At 43.0% G+C, this 17,890-nt stretch overlaps 1 protein-coding gene across 1 annotated transcript; it reads right to left on the reverse strand.

The window, feature by feature from the left end:
* Nucleotides 1–639: 639 nt before the first annotated feature.
* On the reverse strand, nt 640–17,814 carry MMUT (methylmalonyl-CoA mutase). Its single transcript, XM_040058593.2, is given in 14 exon segments — nt 640–1,055; nt 2,319–2,486; nt 2,597–2,744; nt 4,280–4,411; nt 8,729–8,844; nt 9,379–9,494; nt 10,785–10,896; nt 11,171–11,419; nt 12,826–12,997; nt 13,219–13,376; nt 14,139–14,506; nt 15,411–15,790; nt 17,626–17,651; nt 17,653–17,814. Coding segments are annotated over 14 exon segments (2,430 nt in total). The 5' UTR covers nt 17,809–17,814; the 3' UTR covers nt 640–926.
* Nucleotides 17,815–17,890: the final 76 nt, after the last annotated feature.

Consider the following 17,890-nt stretch of genomic DNA (forward strand, 5'->3'; position numbering starts at 1 on the left):
ATTGCTTGAGAGAGGTCATTATTCCAGAAGCTGGGACATGAGGATAACACTGCAAAGGCTTGGATTCCACCCCATAACTTTGCCAGTAATACTGTGAAACTCAAACTTTGCCTTGGGTTCTTCTCTCATGCACATAACAGAGACAGTTTTGCTGCTCGTGAATGTAAAACATGAGCTGTTTGATGAACAACTTCATAGAATCACAGAAACACGGATCATAGAGTGGTCTAGGTTGGAAGGGATCTGAAAGACCATCTTGTTCCAACCCCCTTCCACTATCCCAGGCTGCTCCAAGCCCCACCCAGTCTGGTCTTGAACACTTCCAGGGATGCGGCAGCCACAATGTAACTCTCCTTATAAAACCATAGGTAGATAAACCACAATGTTTGAATTTCATTGCTTAGTAAGATACAAATGCTGTACATGGCAGTAGCCTGTATAGGAGCAGCTGTGCACTGTCCCCATCACTGCCCTTCCCTGAGGAGCCACCATTTCTCAAATCAAAGTGTTGCTGGATTCAATCCCACCTCTGCAGAATGCATCTCCTGCCTGAAGACTGCTAGGTCTACTGTAACTGCCAAAAATTTTTAAAACAAGTTCTCTGCATGCGAGAGAGATCAGGCAAAAATGATCAACCAAAGACCTGCAGCAGTTATTTTATTTATCAGTATATCTGGAAAAAAACCCCACCAAACACACTTTTTTGAATTCCCTTCACTTCCTGAAGTCATAGTTCTAGAGATAAAATTTTCTTGTGGGTACCTATATAAATAATCCTCAAATAGAACAAGCAGAGAGTTTAGAACTTTCTTAGAAAGCACGAAACATGAGGCCAGGGGGCAGTGGGAGCAGAGGTTTGTGGTTGGCCATCCCTTGCTGACAATCAAGTGGTCAGTGTAAGGCTGCTGAGCTGTGACATTTCGGTGTCACATGGATTGCTGCCTCTTCTCCAGGCACTTCTCAATGTCATCCAACACTTGCACAGCTGCTTTTGGAATACGAGTGCCTGGACCAAACACATTGGCAACGCCAGCTTCATACAGGAAATCATAATCCTGTTGGAAAAAGACATTTAAGATCTATAGTTAATAGTGAAAAAGACAATTGGTAATTGATTTATAGCTGGTGCATGCTCTGTTCTCTGTGCTGGGCCTGAGAAAGCAACAAGTCCCAGAGAGGCAGCACAGCTTCCAGGAAATGGGAAAATGGTGGGAGTTAGAAGGTAGAAAAAAAACCACTAAAAAATATCCATGGGAAAGGGTTTATTTCTTTAGAGTCAGACTAATGGCAATCCTTGGAAAGTATTCAAAAGTCAACTGTATATGAGTCTGAATAACCTACCCTAAATTTGATCTAATTTTGAAAATAGTAATTTAAACAGGGCCTTGGAGCAGATGACTGCCAGCAGTCTCATGCAATCTATAGTTAATTTAATTTCATGACTGTCCTGAAATTTCAAAAATACTTGGGAAGCAGTTCTGTACTCTCTTTCTTCTATATAGGATATATTACACCTTTACCAACCACAGGGCAGTAGCATCCCATTGAGAGATACTGGACAGAACATAAATTGTCACCTAGAAAAATACTGAGTTTTGTTTGTTCAGTTTAGAATTCTGTCATTCCCGAATGCTTACTTAACTGCCTAGAAAAGGGAGAGGCGTGGAAAAAGGGAGTAACAGCAGATTTATGTGCAAAATCAATTTGGATCACTAGAGAGAGAGGAAGGCTGTAAGGTGATAAAGACAGGCAGATTGCATGAGCTAAGGAAAATTTAAAGATGAAAGCACAGATCTGACTGCAAGGGAATTCAATAAACTGCTCAACAGTTTAGGGAATGAGAGGCAACACCTGCCTGATGATGGGGAAGGTGAGGAGAGGCTGAAAAGTGAGTGAAATGTGCAGCCTGTGGGTGCACATGGTCCCTATGGGACCTGCCAGGAGCCTTAGTCACTAGCTGTGGCTTTTCCCAACCATTGCTGGAAGTCAAAAGGTCCCTTAAGACAGAAGCCAGTCTGTACCAATGATGCGCAAGGACTGGTGATCCAAAACAACAGAGCATAAAGAACACCTCGCTGAAGCTCATCTTTTCACAACACAGCTGCGTATTCCATCCCACAAACACTCATAAGTTAAACCAGGGCATGGTGTATAGAAAATGACATTGGGGGACCCCACTTTGCAGATCTGAACTGGCCCTGCTGACTGTACAGGGGAGCCTTCAGTGCTCTGACATTGCAGAACAGAGGAAACAGCTCAAACAGCTCAGAGAGAGATAAATCAGTCTCTTAGCTGGATGGAAATGATGCTGCCCGTACCTGAGGGGGGATGACTCCTCCACACATGACCAGGATGTCGGGCCGGCCCAGGGCGTTGAGCTCCTTGATGAGTTCAGGCACCAGGGTTTTGTGCCCCGCGGCGAGCGTGCTCACCCCGACACAGTGCACGTCCGCGTCCACGGCCTGCTGTGCCACCTCCCGCGGGGTCTGTGCGCAAACAGGGCGTGGGACAGGGCACAGCCACAGCCTGGGGGCTGAGCACGCCTTCCAGGGACAAGGGATGCCCAGGGAACGCTCTGGGTGCTGCTCAGTCCTACCTGGAAGAGGGGCCCTATGTCCACGTCAAAGCCGATGTCCGCGAAGCCGGTGGCAATGACTTTGGCTCCTCTGTCGTGGCCATCCTGACCCATCTTGGCAACAAGGATACGAGGCCTGCGGCCCTCACGCTCCTTGAACTTGTTAACTCTGGTTGAAAACACACATGCTGTCAGTGCAAGTCACTGAGAATCGCTGGAAGTATTTCCACACACAAAAAAAGCACTTGCTGCGAGTGTAGCGTAATTTCATCAAATAAAAAGATCTTCTAAGTCATGGTTTGGCTGTGCAGTCTGCACACCATGTTAATATTCATGTTATGTTATTACTAACTCATTTCTTGTATTTACTAGCCTCAAAAATAAAATATTCTTTATTTTAAAAAATCTTCCACTATTCTTTTGCTTTCTAACAGGTAAAATGCTGAAATCTCTGAGGGTTTAATGAGCTGAATTACAACTCACTAAAACACATTTTTTTTAGTTTTTAAGAATAATCGTGACCTATTATTTCAAAAGTACTCGCACACAGATGGGTCCTGGACATCCCACTGTGCATTACCTTTCCAATGGGCAAAAATCCGTCCACGGAAGGATTATTGTATCTCCTATTCTGTGCACTCATTCCACTGTCCCTCTTTTTTTGGATAATGGCAGTTCATATTTCTGTTGTATTGATGCTTCTGTATAATCACAACCTCAGATATTAACCTGGCATCTTACTCCTCATCAAGTACCAGGATCTGTCTGTGGTTACAGGCTGGACTTGCTGATCTTGAAAGTCTTTTCCAACCTAAATGATTCTGTGATTCTATGTAAAAAAGGGAGCTACATCGTGATTTTTCAAGGGGTTCGTTGAGTTCTCTTTCACATAAAAGCATGATTAGAAATAGTTAAATTTAAATAGTTAAAACATAAGAATAATGGTGACATTTCCTAGCACAACTACTTTCAAGTCAATCTAATCATCACCACTGCAAAGGCATCAGTAATTCCATTTCAGGAGAGCCTGAACTCTTTAACGGGTAAACCCCAACACAGCAGTGACTGATGAGCATTGATTTGTGCTGCATCATCTCCCACAGCAGCAATTCAGGCTCTGTACCCCTGAGAGCAGCAGGAAAGGCAGAAGCTGAGAAAAGGCCCAAAGAGGCGACTGTTTTCACACATACCAACATCTTCAGATGCCTTCTCCATGGGGGTATGAGTAACACCCAAAGACAGATTTTAGCAACAGTAAGAGTGAAATTGCAGGAACAAGTTATGGGTAGATCAAAATAAGGTTTTGTAGTATGAACTGCTGGAAGTATTTGAGAGATTATTATTATTACACAGCCTTTAAAAGAAGCAACCCAATGTACAGGGATTTCAGGCAATGTTTCTCAGCTCCTTAATCCTGTGGCTGCTTAGACTATTTGAACAAAACCTTCAAATCATAACTTCACCTCAATGAATTTTGTTTACAAGCAAATACAACTTCAATTAAGTTTTGACTTTGTCTTATTGTACTTAATCCTTGTCATTCAATTCCCTGCTTATGAGAGTGCTTTTGCACGTCACTGCTTTCCCCAGGGATGTTCACCCAGGTTTGGGAAATGTTTTTTTAGGGCACAGTCAGTAGCACACATACCTCCTGGATTAAATGTGAGGCTATTACATATTTGGCTGCCTGAGAAGAGTTCTCACCTCTTGATGGCATGAAGGATTTCATCACTCTCCCCAAACTCCTGGCGATAGGCCCCGCTGACCATACGGTCGCTGGCTTTGTGCTCCCCAAACACCTTCTTCATGGCATCTGTTATCTCCCCCACGGTGCACCTGAGGCACAGACAAAAAACATTCATGCTATCAGCAGGCTAAAATGAAAACAGAACACAGACATCACTGGCACTGGCACAACCATTTGCCTTGCTGCTGGACAAATTTACTTATATTGGTTTTCCTTTCAGTGCTGCGACTCTGAACATCTGACTCACCCCACTGCCACCCACTGATAGAATGTGCAAAGGCATTTTTAAGAAAATACTTTATTGCTCATGTGAGAATTGATTTACAACTGGCAATGCAATGGGGAATGGCAAAACGCTTCAGAAAATTACATCAGATTTTCTGAATGGGAATTTTTTTTGGGGGGGGTGAGGGGCTCAGACTAAAAGATCCTGCATTTGGACTCAGGCTAAAATACAAAATATAAATCAAGAGGGGACAAAAAAAGGAAGAACACACAGAAGAGACTGAAACCTAACAATTTAATAGGGATTTATTTGCCTTTCCCTTGGTGCTTTTATTTTAGTGTTTATTCTCCTCTACTTCTGACACAGCTCTTTTACCCACTGAGATGCAGAAGGATCTGGGAAATTTATTTACGTGCAAGTTATGTGTTTTGTTTGCTACTGGACACACTGTACATGTTTGAAATAATACTTCTGCTGTAGCACAAGTGAGAGAAGCAAACTAGGCTGTGCTGTCTTCTTGTACAAACATCAACAATAACAGCCTCTATCCCAAAGCAATTAAAAAATTTGTGCTGAATACAACTTGCTGCAAACTTTGTCAAAGGAACGAAATAAAAATACTATTCTTCTAAACTACTTTAAAAGTGCACTTACAAATACAGACACCAAAGCAGTATTAAGTATATAACTAATTAAGCTAGCACATTTCAAACCTCTGGAATCCATATTTTCTCCTGCCACATTATATTTATTCTCTACAACTCCCCGAAAGGAGGATGGAGCCAGGTAGGGACCAGTTTCTTCTCTCAGATAACAAGTGACAGGACAAAAGGAAATGGCCTTAAGTTGCACCAGGGGATGTTTACATTGGATATTTGGAAATATTTCTTCACTGAAACAGGTGTCAGGCATGAGGACAGACTGCCCAGGGCAGTGGTGGAGGGATTTAAAAGCTGTGTAGATGTGGCACTCGGAGACATGGGAATTTTCCAAACTAAATGATTCTATGATTTAACTACAAGCCACTCTGAGGCATAATTAACTTAAGCATTCTTTAAAGCTTTTGTTTAAATGCTCAGGAAACACTGGACAAGGTGAACCCTGCTGTCCACACCCCTCTAAAAGGAGATGGCCAAATGAGCTGTACTCAGTTCTCCTTGTGCTGTTTGCAGTTTCAGCAGCCACTGATTCCTACCACGTGCAATCTGCCACACATGCCCCCAAGGTAACAAGGGATGGATTTCTGCTGCATTTGCTGAATCCTTCAGTAAATTTCAGAGATGTTTTACTTCCTATGACTCCCCTAACTAATTTGCTCTTTTGCTCTCAGCAAACTTAGTTATAAACATAAACTATGCAAAAGTAAAATGTCAGAAATCCATTTATGATCACATAGGCAAGATCTGTACAGCTCAAATTTTTGACATGGTTGCTTTTCTCTGGTATCACTTTTCACAGTTGGCCAGCTTTGCCTAAAGACAGCATCATTCTTAACTCATATTATTGATGCTGATTTGGCCATTTTTGTAATCTCCCCTCCCCTGGCTTTCTGGAATTCTGCTTGACTCACTCTTAATCACTCGTGTCATCGGGTTTTGATTTTCAGGACATCTAAATAATCCTATTCATATTACTTCTTTCTGTAATTACTAACAAAGAATGAAAAGTAAAAAATGAAAAGCAAAATTGCATTAGGTAAGGTTAAGAAGCAAGTTTGCAGCAGACTTAAAAAATAGCATCTATAAATACTGACTCCCCTCTCAGAGTGCCAGACATCACATGCAGATTGCAGCCCAAAATAAATACACCCCATGCACAAGCATGGGGAGCTTACTCCTGGCAGTGTGGTGAAGGGCTACAGTGGCACAAAAGACATCTTTTCTTCTAGACAAAACTAAGCTTGGATAAATCTTTCTCCTCCTCTTTTGCAGAAGCAGTATCTAAGTATACTTCAGTATTAAATAAAGCCCACCATGGCTGTGGTGTGTTTTTTTGTTCTTATTATGTAAAACTGTGAATGAAATTTTTGTGTTACAAATGAAAAATAAATGAGGCATAACCTGGTGGCTGGGATGAAGTTGTTTTTGTGTACTGTACAAAAATGAAACACACTTCTTTCTTCTATAGACACTGCTTCTGAAATCCCTGTGTTTTGGAAATTGTGTCCCAAATCTCTGCAAACCTTTAAATCTAAAGCTTTTAAGTAATAACAAGACTTCTGCTTTTAAACTACTCATGAATACTTTCCTGCTGTCTACCAAGATTTTTTTTTTTTTAAATCTCTGCCACATATGCATCCACAATGGAATAGCCGTCTCTGGAGCCAGGAATACAGCCTCTTTTATTAACTGAGTCATTTTTTGTATCAGTCTGTATTTGTGTGTGACTCTCTCCCAGTGGTTCACAATCAGCTGGAGTCTAAATGCCAATTTAGAGAAAGTCAATGACCAAAATGTGCCTGTTAGAGCTGGGACCCTGTGTCTGTCAGCCTCAGCTGCTGCTGCTCCTCTCTGCATTTCCCCAGTAAGCAGAGGTAGCAGTGTGAAATCAGTTGAGGAAGTACCACGAAGACACAGAAGGGGCAGAAAGAGAAGAAGCACAAGCAGCTACGCTGCATTTCTGCCTTCCCTTTCCATCACTGAACTGCAAGTCTGGAGAGGGACACAAAAACAGCACAGCAGGTGAGGCAGGAGACAAAGAACTTGGTGTAACCTGTGCCATTTTCCTGTAATGGGGTTTCTCATGAGACATGAGGCACAGAAGGGAGGTACTGCTCTCATTCCCTGAAATTTTAGATCTGCCTTATTTCTTGGGTTAGAATAACAACATGAACTTTCTACTCATGTTTGTCAGCACTGAAATCTCCGTACAAGTCCATGGAATCTTTTCCATAGTTCAGAACTGACAATTCTGTGCTACTCATTTTATTCCAAGTGAGTTAGATTACATCATGCTCAAAATCCATAATTTTCCATTTAGCAGGAAAGAGGCATCTGTCCCATTCATGCTGATGATACTGGCCCACTTGTTTACTACTTGTGAGGGTGAATGTGTTAATTTTGAAACCTTTTCCCATGTTGCCCCCAACAGGAAAGCTCCCTGTACATATTCCAAGAGCTCATAACCCTCCTCCAAACACTGTATCAGATGCCACTACAGTTTCTTTCTGTGGTCACATCCCATATATATTTTTGGGGCAGAATTTAGTTTTGTGTTTGGAACTTACACCTTCAGTCCATTAATGCTTTTACAATTAACAAAAACTAGATCAACAAGGATAGAAACTAGGAGCTGACTGATGAATTTTGGTACAGAAGATATGAATCCCTTGTAAATCCAACACTGCCCTCCTGCGACCTTCCCAGTTCAAAGACAAATGAAGACAAACTGCTGGAGATTCCTGACTGTGGTTAAGTGTATTAAAAATACAGTTATGTATTCTAGGAATGGGAATGAAGGAATTTGAGATGTGACAGTGAAAACAGAGCAGCACCCCAATAAGGAGTGAATTTGGTTTGCTCATCTTTGGGCCATTTAGTTCATTAAGGAACAGATAGACAGAATCTATTCTAGAGACTGATGCTGACCTTGAAACAGGAAAGAAAGCAGCCTCAAAAGCACCTTGGGTGAAAAACGGAACTGTTTCACTGGACTCCAAGGATGCCTCACAATCCTCAAGAACATTTCTTACAACTCTGCCTGACTAAGCAAACTGATTTACCTCCTTCAGCCAAAAAATGTTTTCACACCAATCTGTGGTGCAAGGAAATATGAAGCAACAGAGCATGATAAGACTGTGAATATCCATTTTCACATCTCAGACTCTTAAACTCCTTGACCCACGAAAACAGCTGATTGACAGAAAAACCCAGTTATGTCCTGGAACTGGTAAGAATATGAGTTGTAAATAGCAGAATGTATATGAACAGCCTTATTTCATAGCAGATTCTTTATATCTGTAGTGCTCCTTGTGAGAAATCAAAGCATTGCCTTAAGAAACTGTAAAATGTAATAATAGTGTATCTTACAATGTGAAATGGCAGCCATTATTTATTTCCACCTCTAAAGAAAAACCCCAAAACTCCAGTCTTGCTGACACCACACCCAAGAAAAGTTAAAAGGTGAAAATGAACCATCAATTTTTAAACAAGAATCAGCTGTTCAACCCCACCCCTAGTACCTGGCACGTGCTGCTTCCACTGCCAGAGCAAGTAAGTTGCCTTCCCCAGTGGCAGCACATTGTGTGAGAGCAGCCAGGGCCTGCTGGGCTGCTGCCTGGTCTCTGCTGGCCTTCACCTAAAGTGCAGGAGAGACATTCAGTTCAAAGAAACCACAAAGGGAAATGGGAAGTTGAGTGTGGAAGACTGTCTACTTTCAAATATTAATTCTGGATGTGGAATTGTCAATATCTTCTTTCTATTTCAATGAGATTAGAAATCAAAAAGCATCTCAGACCTTAAAATGTGTAAAAGTCCATAACAAAACCCTAAACCAATTTTATCTACATTTTCACTGATTATGACAGTGGGTGTTGATTTCTGGTTCTGTAACCCTCAGCAGCACTTGACAAGAAGCACCCAACAATGAATGATTAAGCAATGTTACAGGCTTCTAGAGCACAACATTGCCTAGATGGTTTCTATCTTATTTTCAGAACATGTAAAGCTCTCAATTCTTAAAGGCTGAACATATAGATATATATTCCAGTTTCTCCACTAATGACCAGAGTGGACACTCAGAAATTGGAAGGTCAAACTTCTGGCAAGCAGTCTTCACTCAGTCTCTGTCTGCAACTACAGTAAGATTCATTTTTAAGAAGGTTGTTCCCACCTTGTTGATTTTCTCAATCTGCTTGGCACGGACTGCAGAGTTATCAATGGCCAGAACTTCCACTGTCTCCTCTTTCTCTAGCTGGTGCTTGTTCACTCCAACAATTACTTCAGACCCTATTTCCAGTGGAAACACCAGAAACTCAGAACACATTTGCAAACTACTGTGAAAAGACACAACGTTAACAGGACAAGAAGATTTTGAGCATTATTATGCATTGCTTTGCTTATAGAACCCTATACTTTTCAAATATGTAAAATCTGCTCTTATAGAATGGATTTAAGTCTGTATTTTCCAGATTTTATGATGAGAGATTAAATGCATGAACATTCAACTCAGTAAATACTGCAGCAGAAAAAAAAATGAAATAGAACAATATTTATCTTGAAAACTGATTTAGTAACGAGTCCCTAAAATACATTGGCTATTTTTCTCTTTTTAAGCTTACATAAGTGTATCTGACAGAACTAAGCAGAAGCGGTGGTCTCCTGCTCTGCATTTATTTTTCTGATTTAACAGATAAATAAGAAAGTGAAGTTCTTACCTAAAAGTACTCCATAATGTGCATAAAAATTAATTTATCATGTTGGAAAATGGTATATTTGGTTTCAACTAGTATGGACTTATCAGCTATTTTTATTTGCAGTGCCTGATGACATTAATACACTCTTTGAAGCAACATGAGATAATTTACCATAAGCAAGAAAACACAGAACTTTACTGATTATTCTTTATTGGTCATAATTAAGACCTGCTTCAAATTTATCCTCCATACAAGTAAGTCCATATAACTTCTTTCATGTTTGAGTTATTCCTAGTTTCTGTTGCTGGATTACTACTGGAATGAAGATTACAAAATGTGGAATAGAGTTTTAAGCACACATGTATAAATATCTCCACAAATACTTACTCTATGAGTACATACACACGTGTATAGCAAACAAGGAGCTGTGTTATCCTCTGCTATGATCTGACCATTCAGGAAAAAACGGGCAGTTCTCCAGAAAACTCAGGAATTCGGCCAGCTACGGTGAGTATCGCCATCTGGTGGCATTTCTGCTTTTAAACTCTGGAATCACAGCTTAAAGCTTCTATCAGAGATCAAGTGATTCACTGTGGAAGGCTCCAAACACTCCTTTAAAATTGTGTTTCTACTGCTCGGTCTAATCTAATCTTGAACATGTCAAGCAAGACTTTTCACACTGGTGCTGTATTTTATACACACTGTCTCTTTCCAGAGCCAGAGCTTTCACTGACATGAAACCATCACCATTTTTTCTATCGCTCACAATCTGCTACTTCTAAACTGAGAAATAAAAAAAAAAACAATGAGCATGTGTGTAAAAAACCTTTATACTGAAGTATTCTATAGGCAATTTTCCCTTCTTTCATCCCCCTGCTCCTACCAGAGTCAATCCTGGCTTGTCTCCGGGCTGCACACTCTTCAATACGAAGTTTGGGGATCCCCTCAGCAACAGCTTTGGCCATTCCACCCATTTCTTCTATCTCCTCAATAAGCTGAGAAATAGAGAGGATTTAGATAGTGAGTAGCAGCAAGGTTTAAAAATTGAGCTTTGTACCTGTGCTACCACCCACATTTTCATTAAACCTTTTTTATAGTTTTGTGCTCTGAACTGTGTTTTGTAAAGTTTGTTTACAAAGACATCACTGAAGCACAAGTGTAAAATAATTCCTTGATTAGAAGTTACCAATTTATCAAACAGTCCCTTAGAAGACATTTCTCAAAACTCCCATTCCTAAAATTTTCCCAGAGAAGGATTTTCAAACTGACCTTTAAAGCAGCTTCATAGACATCATTGGTGAGGCACTCCATGAGGTAAGATCCCCCCCAGGGATCTGCCACTTTGGGAATCCCTGATTCCTCCTGGATTATGATCTGTGTGTTGCGGGCAATGCGAGCACTCTTCACTGTGGGCAGCCCCAAGGCTTCATCAAAGGAGTTGGTGTGCAAAGACTGCGTCCCTCCAAACACCGCAGCCATGGCTTCGATGGTGGTGCGGATGACGTTGTTGAAGGGATCCTGCAAGGAAAAGGGGAGCCCTGAAGCTCAGTGGTTCTGCCACGGGGCTGAGGCCGATTAGTCATTGTTGCAAAGAAACAAATGCGAAATTCCCCACTGAAACACCGTAATCAGAACAAAAGCTGGAAAAAAAAACCCCAAATCAAACTGATTTATCACTTGTCGATATCTTAACAAATAGATTAATCCATAAAAAAAGCCAAAATGATCACTGTGCTATTAAACTGCTCACAGTAACAAACCAAAGCCTAATTTATACGTAGTAGTGTTTCAAAGAACTTAGTGAATCCAAATCAGAGAGGATGGAACAGTAGGCCCGATGTCTTCCATCCTCCAAATACAGAATACTTGGAGCAGTAAACAGCACGTGTGTCAGACAAATTACTAGTCAAGATGTGTTTTGGAACTAAATGTGCTTAAACATTTTCATTAATGACAGCATTAATTATAGAAATTATAATTATAGTAATTATAGAAAACTGTGTTTTGGATAGGTAAGAATGTAAAGCATAATTTATGAGTAGGTATCTATCTAAAGGCATGTCAAGTATATTTGCCCTCTGAAACCTATAAGGAGAAAACACTGCACACTGAGAAACTATATTAAGATAAACCACAATGTTTAGGCATAAAGGAAGAGTTATGATCAAGCCAGAAATATATTTACACTGGGCACTGGAAGACAATTGAATATTGTTTTGGTAATAATAACATTTTTGCACTCTCACAATACTTTTAATTAGAGGACCCACAGAGGCTACTGTTCAGAAAATTCTATTGTTTTTGTTTTACTGTATTGTCATAATGTAAGTAAACACTACATTTACTTTGAAAAAAAAACCAACAAAAATAACAAGGCACAGAAGTCAACAATGCTTATAATCACAACCTAAAAATAACTCCTATTGCATGACTTTGATTGAGCAGCAGGCCTTGGGATCAGAGCTGGAACCCAGCTCTGACCTCCCTTGGGAGTCTGTATGCACTCCAATGATTTATCTCCTTGCTGTAATGTAAACCAGCAGGAAGAACAGAGAGTGCTCCCAGTTTCAAAGGAGCAGATAAGCTGTAAGCATTACTCCTCGCTTCAGCAGTGAGCATCAGGGGCATGAATGACTCCCTTGGCTGCTCAAATGAATTCTCAAGCCACTGATCCTGAGAAAAAAAGTGCCTCTGCTCACTGACTGCACTGCATTTTGGACGGATAACTCACAGGACAAATCCAAGAGACAGCTTCATCCTCTGAGTCCTTAACTGACATAAAGGTGTATCCAATGCCAGTGTGTGCGTTTATCAGACTGAGAGGACAGCTGCTGCACCTCTATGAGTAAAACCAGCAGCCCCCTTTAAGACACACCACGAGGATACCTGAAACTAAGGATGTTGATGAGAGCCCAATTTCTAACCTGCTCAGTGAGCGACCAGCCTGAAGTCTGACAATGAGCTCTCAGCAGAAGAGATTTGGAATTCTTGGGCTTAAACATTTTCTCAATCAAGTGAGCCCACAGCCGCCTCCCAGCTCTCAGCTTTGCTATTTCCATATAGAAGTTCATTCCAATTCCCCAGAAGAAAGAGAGCCTGTAACAGGAGAACATGAATAGAATATAACATTGAATCTTTCTAATAACTCTGGATCTGTAACAGAGAAGCCCTACAGCAAGGTCTCTGATTAATGTACTTCCACAGATGATGGGAATGTTCCTACTTGCTTGTATGTGTAAAAATACTGAATTTCATATTAAACTCTATAGAGGTTTTACAAAAAGTGAGTTTTATGCTTGCAAATCTCTTGAGCTCACCTAGGTGCAAATTCATCAATAGTGAGGCCAGCTTTAAGCCCAGTTCTGCAGTACTCCAAGCCATCTGCTATGGTATAAGCTAATTCCAGGATGGTGTCAGCTCCTGCCTCTTGCATGTGGTACCCACTGATGGAAATGGAATTAAATTTTGGCATATACTAGGAAAAAAAAGAAAAAAGATACAACAGGGTATAACAGCAGAAGGGAGGATCAAATACTTATTCTATCAACATTCACACAGAATCACAGAATGGTTTGGGTTGTAAGAGACTTAAAGGTCATCTAGTTTCAATACCCCCTGCCATGGGCAGGGACACCTTCCACTATCCCAGGTTGCTCCAAGCCCAGTCCAACCTGGCCTTGGATAACACTTCCATGGATAGGGCAGCCACAGCTCCTCTGGGAAACCTCTGCCAGGGCCTCAACACCCTCACAGGGAAGAATTTCTTCTAACATCTAATCTAAATCCTCTTTTAGTTCTAAAATATTCCTCCTTGTCCTGACACTATCTGTGTATAAAGTTGTCACTACTGGTGTAAAAGGTCGCTCTTGACCTATTTTATAAACCCTCCTTAGGCACTGAAGGGCTGCAATGAGATCCCCTTGGAGCCTTCTCCAGGGTGAACACCCCCAGCTCTCTCAGCCTGTCTCCAGGGCAGAGGTGCTCCAGCCCATTCTATGAATTCCTTGTTGACTACAAATACAACCCATCTCTACAAAGATGTGTTTGCAGATCTGGTCTGACTCAATCTTCAAATTGATACTACAAGTGATGTTGGATCTTAACTTCTCCTACTGGCCCTTTCCACAACCACATTACTCTTCTCTATGACATGTCTTCCCATTTTTTCTTTGTTCTCCAAAGTTCCTCATAAATAGTTAACCTAGGAATAGAAGTTCCACATTTAAACAATGAATACCTTTGAGGTGTACTGGAAGATGTCAGCAATGATCCGCATGGACGGTTCTGGGGGGAAGATGTAGGTATTTCTGACCATGAACTCCTTCAAGATGTCATTTTGGATTGTCCCTGTCAGCTTGGCCTGAGGCACTCCCTGCTCTTCCCCAGTCACAATGAATGTAGCCAGCACAGGAATGACTGCCCCGTTCATTGTCATGGAAACTGACATTTTCTCCAAAGGAATCCCATCAAAAAGGATTTTGGTGTCTTCCACTGTGTCGATGGCAACTCCAGCCATTCCAACGTCTCCTCGAACTCGGGGATTGTCTGAATCATAACCACGGTGGGTGGCTAAATCAAAAGCAACTGATAATCCCTGCTGGCCAGCTACATGAAAAAGAAAGGAAAATACCCAAAAAACAACAAAGAGAGATAGTTAGAAGTGTTGAACAGACTTGCATTAGGATGGGATCTAAATTTATTAACTCTATTTTACATGATTCAGGCTTGGACAGCTAACTAAATTTTGATGTTAAACACTGTTCCTTCCCCAAACCTGTCCAAGGTCTAGTAGTCTCAAACTTTAAATGAAGAAGTTTTTAACTGGGGGGAAAAAAGTGAAAAAGGTACTCCTTACTGTGCTTTAAACATTGCTGAATAACAGCTCACTCAAAAGTTTTAAATATGCCTAGACAGGCAGTGTAAGAGCTAATACACACAAGTCAGCTTGGCTTAGCTGGGAACAGAAGTGTCATAAACTCTGTCACGTTACCTTCTCTTTATCACCAACTAAACACAGACAGACTGTTCCCTGGCTCTACCGACACATGCTGTTATCTGTAAATCTGCAGTAAGAGAAAATTATTCATATAAAACAGGGAATAGGACAGCCAGAGCTCTTGTTGATGCAACCTGAAAGCAGAACTCAAAACTCTGCTGTCCCCAGGCACTCCCCCCCGACCAGTAACTGGGCTGTGCCACCAGCTAACCCAGGTTACCACTTCTGTTTCAGCTCTGTGATCTCAGCTGCTTGAACTCTGGGATGGATCCAAATTATGCCCATGTGTTAAGGTGCAATAACTAAAACCAGCATTTAACACATTCATTCTCCACAGCAATCTCCAGAAACGATTGAATTTCCCAGTAATAAAGAAAGACAGAGCCACTGGTACGACCTTATCAGAAATCCAAACTCACAACACAGAATAATCACATTTGCTGTGTAACTGACTGAATTCACGTCCCCCATTGCTTCACAAGGCAGTGCTGTTTCCCAGAGCAGCTGCCCCACCTTTGATGTTGTCCTTGTAGAACTTGTTGCTCTCCTCCACCGTGCTGAACCCAGCATACTGGCGGATGGTCCACGGCCTGTACGTGTACATGGTAGGGTAGGGCCCTCGAGTGAAAGGCTTCACCCCTGGCAGCTCCTCAGGGAAGTCCTCCGTGTCCCTTCTGGAGTATAAAGGCTTGATGTCGATTCCCTCTGGGGTGTGCCAGATTAAATCCTTTGGATTCTTGCCTTTCAGCTGCTTCTGAGCCAGGGCAGCCCACTCGGGGTGCAGTGGCTGCCTGTGCAGGGAGCGCCAGGCCAGCAGCGCGCAGCGGCGCGGCCACAGCCGCAGGACAGCATCCCCGGCCCTCAGCATGGCTCTCTTTGCAGTGTGGGCCAAGCTGGACAAAACAGAAACATATATTTTGCATTATCATACGCACCTAACATAGGAGATGTGAGGATGGAGAGGTCAAGGCATTTGCTAAAGCAAAAACAGTCCCTCGGGAGAAAAATTAAATGTGTTGTTCACGCACTGATTTGACAAACAGCCCTTCCTCTTGCCTTTCAACCAGGAACAGAGTCCAGGAAAATTCCTACATTTTCCTCTAACCAAGGAAAACATTTCCACAACTTATCTAAATTGATATCTGAGATGTGTAACTTATTTCAGTCCCTCAGCATCACTGTCATTACTCAGTCACTGGAAAGCCAGTGTGAGGCATGAAGATGGCATGGCCATTTACCCTCTCACCTTCACACCTCTCTCATCTAGGAATTCCGTAATGTCAAAGAGCGATCCTTTTCCAGGGATGGGGCAGCTACAGCTTCTCTGGGCAACCTGTGCCAGTGTGTCACCACCCTCATGGGGAAGAATTTCTTCCCAGTATCCAGCATCAAGGAGGTGCTCTGCAGGAAGTGAGCTGTCAGAAAATTGCTGATATAATCATACCCTTTGGAAAAGTTGGCTTGGGCTGGATGGAAACTAGAGAAAGGTTGAAAAAGAAAGGAGAAAAAAAATGTGGTATGTGAGAGCACAGGGACAATCCAAGCTGCAGAACTTGTCCCACCATGCATGAGACTGATAGGGGCAATAATGTCAACAATTCCCTGTGAGGGTGGTGAGGCCTTGGCACAGGTTGCCCAGAGAAGCTGTGGATGCCCAATCCCTGGAAGTGTCCAAGGACAGGCTGGATGAAGCTTGGAGCAACCTGATTTAGAGGAAGATGCCCCTGGCCATGGCAGGGGTTGGAATGAGATCTTTCAGGTCCTTTCCAACTCAAACCAGTCTGTGAGTTCAGTAACTCCTAAAAGCTGTAAGCTCTTTTGCTTCTGCTCTCCATTTCTATCCTTGCACTTTCTTGAAAAACAAAATCTTTACAGCTTGGCTCCAAGGGTCAGTTACATCCTCACCACCTCATCTCTTTCACAACTCCCAAGAAACACACACTTGAGAAACACACACACTGAGAAATTCTACGTGAAACTGGAAAGCACCTGTATCACTACAGCAACACCCTCTGAACATGTGCTTTAATAATGCATATGCTAAGTGTGGTATCCAGGCACAGGATTGTGTCTAGACAGTTCTGGAGTATCTCCATTGAGGGAGACTCCACAGTCTCCCTGGTCTCTGTTCAGTGCTCGGTCACTGCACAGGGAAGAAGTTCTGCCTCCTGTTCGGGTGGAACTTGCTGGGATCAGTCCCTGCCCATTCCTCTGGTGCTATTGCTGAGCCCTTGGAGCAGAGCCTGGGCCCTGCTCTGAGCCCTCCCTGCACACAGGGACACACAGGGACACACAGGGACACACAGAGACACACAGAGACACACAGGGACACACAGGGACACACAGCGCCCAGGGCCTCTCTCAGCTGGGGCTCCACTCAGGGCTGAACAGCCCCGGCTCCCTCAGCCTTTCCTGGGCAGGGAGATGCTCCAGTCCCTTCATCATCTTTGCCACGCAGCACTGGACACACTCCAGGAGCTCCATGTCTCTCTTGTCCCGAGGAGCCCAGAACTGGACACAGAATCCCAGATATGCCTCAGCAGGGCTGGGCAGCGGGGGAAGATCACCTTTCTGCTGGCAACGCTCTTCCTAACGCACGCCACGATTATTCCTGCTCCGGTGCTGACGCTGCATTTACCCTCGTTCAGTTTCAGACAATTCTGTGCCCATCTCCCATGCCCGCACGCCGAGGGGCCCCCAGAGCCGCCCTGTCACCCCCGCTCCGCACCTCTCCCAACTCAGCACCCACGGCCGGACAGGAACGCTCCGCTCTCCGTCCCGGGACAGCGCCCGCCGCCACCGCCCGCCCCCAACACGCCCCTCGGGCGGCCAATGGGGACGGGGAGCCGGGCCGGGAGCTGGAACAGGGGATAAGGACAAGGACAGGGGCAGGGCTCGGGGCTCCAGACATGGACAGGAACACGGAAAGGGATCAGGCTCAGGACAGGGATGGGATCCCCCCGTTACCTGCCACCAGCCCCTCCGTCAGCGCG

The sequence above is a fragment of the Hirundo rustica genome, chromosome 3 (genome assembly GCF_015227805.2).
Source record: "Hirundo rustica isolate bHirRus1 chromosome 3, bHirRus1.pri.v3, whole genome shotgun sequence".
In the NCBI taxonomy this organism is placed as follows: domain Eukaryota; kingdom Metazoa; phylum Chordata; class Aves; order Passeriformes; family Hirundinidae; genus Hirundo; species Hirundo rustica.